Source organism: Hipposideros armiger, unplaced genomic scaffold (assembly GCF_001890085.2).
Source record: "Hipposideros armiger isolate ML-2016 unplaced genomic scaffold, ASM189008v1 scaffold_347, whole genome shotgun sequence".
In the NCBI taxonomy this organism is placed as follows: Eukaryota; Metazoa; Chordata; class Mammalia; order Chiroptera; family Hipposideridae; genus Hipposideros; species Hipposideros armiger.
The window spans coordinates 2223603-2230420 of NW_017731697.1; the positions used below are offsets into that span (position 1 = coordinate 2223603).

At 48.3% G+C, this 6818-nt stretch overlaps 1 protein-coding gene across 3 annotated transcripts in view; it reads right to left on the bottom strand.

Moving 5' to 3' along the window:
* Positions 1-2579: 2579 nt before the first annotated feature.
* The window catches only part of MGAT1 (alpha-1,3-mannosyl-glycoprotein 2-beta-N-acetylglucosaminyltransferase), a 21465-nt gene continuing 17226 nt past the window's right edge, over positions 2580-6818 (bottom strand). For all 3 annotated transcript variants that reach the window (XM_019661430.1, XM_019661432.1, XM_019661431.1), the window contains one exon: positions 2580-5170. In XM_019661430.1, coding sequence (XP_019516975.1) covers positions 3708-5051 — 1344 coding nt within the window. In that variant the 5' untranslated portion in view covers positions 5052-5170 and the 3' untranslated portion in view covers positions 2580-3707. The remainder of the gene's footprint in view (positions 5171-6818) is intronic.

Consider the following 6818-nt stretch of genomic DNA (forward strand, 5'->3'; position numbering starts at 1 on the left):
GGTATACGAAAAGGCTTTCAAAGTGTAATTCAAAATCCTGATGCAATAATAAATAAAGTAATTTTGCATGGCTAAAAACACCATAAGCCAGGTAAAAAGACAAATGAAACTGGGAAAGAATATTTGCAACATATATGTACATCACAAAGAGCCAATACCCTAGTAGACAAAGAACTTTTTAAAAACTGAAGGGGTAAAAGGCCAAAAATCCTTCTCTAAAGACAAAGGCAATTCACAAAAAAAGAGACTAAAACAGACATATGAAAAGATATTCCATTTTACTCATAGTAAGAAAAATGTAAATTAAAACTATACTGATAACATTTCTCACCCATCAGGCTGACAAAAATGCAAAAACTTGTCCTTCCATTCTCTTAACAATGTCAACTGAAGAACAGAAATTCATAATTTTGATGATGATAATTTTGATGAGTTAATTTTTGTATATGGTGTGAGGTATGGAACTAATGTCCCTTTATAGCAGTTTGACATTTTTGTCAAAATGCTAAACAGAGAGTTACTATATGACCCAGCAATTCCACTCGCAGATACATACCCAAGAGAAATAACACATATGCCCCACAAAAACCTATATGGAATGTTTATAGCAGCTTTATTCATAATAGTCAAAACTGGAAACAACCCAAAGGTCCATCAACAAGCGAATACGGATAAACAAATTGTGGTTTATCCATAGAATGGAATAATAATATTCAGTAATAAAAAGGAAGAAACTACTGATAATCACAACACATGGATGAATCTCAAGTAATTATCCAAGATGCAAAAGACCAAAAGAAAGTGCATACACTATAATTCCACTTATGTAAATCTCCAGAAAATACAAAGTCATCTATAGTGGCAGGAAGATGAGTGGTTGTCTGGGGTGGGGGCACTGAGGACAGTGGGGGAGGTATAGCAAAGAGACACAAGGAAAAACTGAGGGATGGATGTGGCCATAGTCTTATGGGTGTATACATATGTACAAACTTATCACATTGTACATTTTAAATATGTGCGGTTTACTACTATATGTAAATTATACCTCAATACAACTGTTTTATAAAAAGACAGTGGGTCAAATGACAAAATCAGAATATAGATAGTAGTTTAAAGTATCATTGTTGACCGATTGAGAGCCATACTGTGGTTACGTATTGAAATAATTAGGGATAGAGAGCCATGATAGATGCAACTTCTCAAATGGTTCAGAACAAAAATATCATATACCGTATTTCCCCATGTATAAGACACNACCCCACCCACCACCCCTGGCAGACTTGGCCTGGAAGTCCAGCCCCACCCTGGAACTGGGACCTGAGGGAGAGAAGACCAGAGTATGAGGAAGTAAAAGATAGAAAGGAACAGTCAGTCCAGCATAAGGTAGTGGTTAACAGCATGGGTTCCATTCAAATCGCTGCTCCAACACAACCAGGTGTGTGACCTTGGGTAAGGGAACCTCCATGTCAGTGTCCTCACCTGTAAAACAGGAGCAAAACTTACTACCCCCAATTGCTTTGAGGATTAAATGAGTTAATATTGATCGTGGATCACCCAGAACAATGCACTTGGTAAGCAGGTGTTATATAGAGATCCGCTAAGAAAATGGAACTTGGCAGCTGAAGTACTGCTGGCCTGATTGTGTCAGGCGGGACCCAGCGCCTCACTGGCCCCTTTCCCTATCCACAAATCACGGATAATGACCACGTCCCTAACCCAAAACAGGGTTAAATAATCCACTTAGGAGCATGTGGGAAGACAAAACTAGCTCTACAGAAAACTAAGGTTACAATGAATGTCTGAGGCTGGTTCCCTTAGCACACTCTTGGAACTCTTGGGCCCCGAAGGCCGGAGCTGTTCCCTCAGTGACCAGGTGATCCCAAGCCTCCTCGACAGCTGACCCATCTGGTGTGAAGCTCTGGAATGGTTTCTGTCAACAGTCACCTAGTCTGGGGTTTTCAAACGCACTAATTAAATCAAGTTGGTAGGTCTCAAGCAGCATTTAAAAAAAAAAATGGTGGCAAATAGATACTCTCAGAATACATTACACATGATATGGGTAAATAGTTTCAGGGAATGTTTGTCAGTTTGCCTTCTGAGTGGCAGTGTAAAAGGCTTTCTCACTGAGGACATGGCCAGGGCACTTAAGTGGTACTGCCAGAGCTTACTGGGGTATGAGCTCTGCATCCTGGAGCTTAGGAGTAGGTCCTGGAGGAGGCCCAGAAATGCTGCCTGTGCCAGCAGAGGGCGCCTCATACCGCACCCACTCTGAGAGACTGACCCTGTCCTCTGGCTCTGCAAACCCAACCCCGCTGAGGCCCCACAGCCCACCTCCAGAGACGGGCGGTAGGGGAGTGTCGTCTTGGACCCTGTCCACCTTCAAGCCTGGCCTTTACTTGACACCAGGCCTCTCCCCACTCTCCTCTTCTGGTCATCTGCTTTTCTTCCTTCAACTGATCTACTTCCTCCTGCCTGTCCACCCCTTCCGTTAGTCCTCTCTCCTCTTTCCCTTTCTTCCTCCACCCTTCTTCTTTTTCTACCCCTTCCTTCCCTTCCAGGTCACATACACACACACACAGTTTTTCAGACAATTAATTCAGCCTTTTATTTTTGAAAATAATTCTGTAGCTTCAACTTTCTTCCATGAACTAAGGTCGGGCAAGAAACAAAAACACACATATTGCTCTCCAACCTGCCACCTGCATCCTAAACTGAGCAGCCACGGGATGTTCGGGGGAGAGCAGAGGCAGGCCGGCCACGCTGTCCTGGCTGCTCTAGCTCACGCTGAGAGGGCCTCCAGAAGCCAAGGCCTCAGGGCGGAGCCTGTGCACCAAACCCCAAGTGAAACGGGGCACAAGGAGCTAATTAATCTCTCTTCCACCAAGCCAGCACAGAGCCCTCCTAGAGTGACAGAGAAGGGGTCAGTTTTTAGAAAACAGGATCAGGGCAGAGTCGGTTTCTTTGAGGCAGGAAAAGGGAGGGGTGCCCAGCACACTGAGGCTTCCCTGCCCCCAACTTTCCCCCCATTGCCAGGGATGAGCTGAGGAGAGGTCCTGCTTTTCCCCTTCAACTTTTCATCTTAGAGTCATGAATTGCTAGGCTGCAGGGAGAGAACTGTGGGGAGGTCAGGGATAAGGACAGAGGGAAAAGAAGAAACGGGCGGGAGGCATGAACCCTGACAACCTAACAGCTCCACCCAGACCCTAATGACAAAACCCCTTTGGTTAGTCTCATTTTGGCCACAAATACGTCCCTTTCTCACATAGCCCACTTTCCTTCCAATTGGGGGAAGGCAGGGAAGTAGGACAGGTACAGGAAAAGGGCTCATACCCTGGCTGGAAGAGCCGGGACAGGGAAAAGAGGCCTGGCCAAGCGAACAGAAGTTGTCAACCCCTCCGCAGATGCCCTAGGAGAAAGCCTGGCACATGGAAGTTCATGGCTCCAACAAGCCCAAGCCTCTCCCTACCACACAGTGGTTTCCTGCTTAATACCCCCCAACATATCCCAGAAAGGTTCACCTGATTTGACCCTCCCTTGAGAATAGGAGAATAATCTTCACCTTGCACTCGAATACCACTCAAAACAGGAAAACAACAAAAGATAAATGGACCCAAGAAACAGAGAGGATGAAGCAGCCCAGGACCTGCCGTCCATCTCAGCCCGTGACATGGCAAATAAGGAGCCCAGGAGGGGCAGGCAGGCGCCAGCTAATTCCAGCTAGGATCATAGCCATCCCAGGTCTGCGGGGGCGCCAGGTGCACGCGGCGGCCTCGGAACAGGAAGCTGACGACTCCCCTATAGCCAGCCCTGGGGACCCCCGACTTGAGGTCGTCCATGACTCCCAGGGCCTTGGCAAAGGCTTTGAAGCTGTCCCTGCTCGTGTATTGCACCCGCACCTCCCCCAGGTCGTTCCGCTCACTGGTCCTCACTTTCTCCACCTGCAGCAGGGGGGCGCCGTAGACGCGGGCAAGGAAGTCCCTGTCATAGACTTCCCGCCGCAGGTACGACAGGTCCAGCTGGGTGAAGGGAACGAAGTGCTGGTTCAACTTGATGAACTTGAGATGCTGGTCAAAGAACTGCCCGTGGCTCACCCCCTTGCGGCCAAAGGTCATCGTTCTGGAGATCTCGGGCCGCAGGCAGGCCCGGCCCTGCCTCTGCTCAGGCCGCCGCATCCAGTCGTCCCAGAAGGCCTTGGGCCACTTGGGCTCCAGCTCGGCCCACAGCTCGGCCAACAGCAGCCAGCCCAGGCCGGGGAAAAAGTCAGTGCGGTAGAGCAGCTCAGGCTTGCTTGAGTCCACCATCTGCTCCTTGCCGTTGTCATTCCAGGCAGACACACACCAGAGGGAGGGGTCTGCCCTCAGCAGCGGGTACGTGGCCTGGAAGTACTCGAAGAAGTCCGGGGCCACCTCCAAGTCGTCCTCTACCACGACGGCCGCGGGGAACTTGAACCTGTGGAAGACCTGACCCAGCGCCCAGCGGTAATGACGCGCGATCTTGTAGTAACCCTGGAACTTGCGGTGGTCGGGCGGCACCGCGATGGTGCTCAGGTCGGGCTGTCGGATGTGCGTAATGGCGCTGCCATAGGAGGCGATGACCTGAGCTGTCTCCTCATGCCCGCAGTCCTGGCTGACGATGATAGGGAAGCGCTCAGCCGAGGGCCGATAATGCAGCAGCTTGTCCAGGCAGCGCCGGACAGTGCTGCGGTCACAGGCGATGACCAGGATGGGGATCACAGCTGGCGGCGGGGTCGCAGGCCCACGTGGCGGCACAGGCGGGACCGCAGTGGGCACCCTCCGCCCCTGGCTCCACCTCGCATGGTGCTCCTTGATCTGCTCCAAGAGCCCCCGCTGCCGCTCCAGCTCCACCTCGGCGTCCTGGGCCAAGCGGATCACCTCACGAGTGAGCCCGGCAGGGTCGTCATCCAGAGCGCTGTCTGAGGGCAGCCGGCCAGGGGCAGGGCGCGACCAGAAGAACAGGAGCAGCAGGACATTCCAGGCCACAAAGAGGATGGCGCCCCACAGCACAAGCCCTGCAGACTGCTTCTTCAGCATCCTGGCCCCCGCCGGGGAGGCACAACGGGGGCTCCAAGCTGCCCTCCCTTGCCGGGCTCACTCCCCACAGCTTTAGGGAGGTGTCCTCTGGGCTTTGGGATTAGGGAGTAGCCATGCACCTGAGGAGACAGAAAAGCAGCCATCATCACAAAGGAATGGGGCATCCTGGGGTGGGGGTGGGGGGAGGGATTCCAGAAATAGGTGAAAAGTGCTGAAGACCAGGAGGTAACTCCAGGGCTCTCTTAGAAGAGAGCTGCCTGTCCCCTAATCCTGGGGAGGGGGGTGTCATCTGAGTGGGAGAATACGACATGCTCCCCCCGCTCCAAAATGAGTTTATGAGTCCTCAGAAAAGCAATATGTGTTTGAAGGGCAAGGAGAGAGATGTTGGTGGAAGAGAAAGAGCAAAGGAAACCCACCTCCTCCCCACTACCTGACAGATTTCATTTCCCATCTTCTATCTAGAGCTTAGGGTGAGACCATCTGCCTCCCATTCCTCAAATCAAATTGCCCAAAGATTACTCATCTAAAAATTCAAATATCATACCTCAGGGCTAAAGCCAGCACCTTACCCAATAAGGAAGCACCAGAGGCATTCCCACAAAAGTCAGGAGCAAAGCCAAGCCACCCATTAACACAGTTATTTAACATTCTGTTGAAGGATCAGCCCATGCAATTGGAATACAGAACACAATTAAAGGCAGAAGAAGTAGAAAAGAAGCAAACTACCTCTATTTGCTGATGCTGTGAGAATATGCCTGGAAAACGAAGAGAATCAATAATAAAACCAACCCAATAAAAAAACTGAGCAAGATGCAGGATATAAAAATTAACATGCAAAAATAGCCTTCATACCCACAAATACAACTCATTAGAAGAAATAATGGATGATAAAACCCTATTTTCAAAAGCCATGAAAATGGTAAACTATGTAGGAATAAACAAGCAATATTCAAAACACTTCTATAAACAAAGCTATAATTCCTGAAAGACACAGACTTAAATCCCTTGTTCTTGCTTAGTACATCTCAATATCATCAAAAATCTCCGTAAAAATACTTTTTTATGGAGCTACACAAATTGACATTAAAGTTCACATGAAAAAATAAACATGCAAAAACATCTAGGAAAATAATGAAAAGCTGAGAAGAGGGACTAGCCTTACCAGATTTTAAATTCTATACATTACAAAGCCTCTATAATTAGAACTATGTGGTGCCAGTATATAAACAGATTGCCCAATGGATTAAAATTTAAACTCCAGAAATAGACCCAACTATATATAGAAATCTTAGATATGATAAAGGTCATATTTAGAAATCCTGGGGCAAAATGTGGTCTTATTAATAGTATTATATTGTACACCTTAAATCTATGTAACTTTGCTAACGTCACCCCAATAAACTTTAAACAACAAAAATAGGACATTAGTAAACAACAACAAAAAAACAGTATTATTAACAACTATATAGGTATTTGGAAAAAATAAATAAAATTAGATCTGTATGGCAAGAATAATTTCCAAGGGGTGACCAGGTGGCTCAGTTGGTTAGAGCGCGTGCTCTGAACAACAAGGTTGCCGGTTCGATTCCCACATGGGCCAGTGAGCTGCGCCCTCTGAAAATAGATGGAAGACAACGACTTGAGCTGAGCTGCCGATGGGCTGCCGGATGGCTTAGTTGGTTAAAGCACGTGCTCTTAACAACAAGGTTGCCGGTTCGATTCCCACATGGGATGATGGGCTGCGGAGCAACACCCCCCCACCCCCCC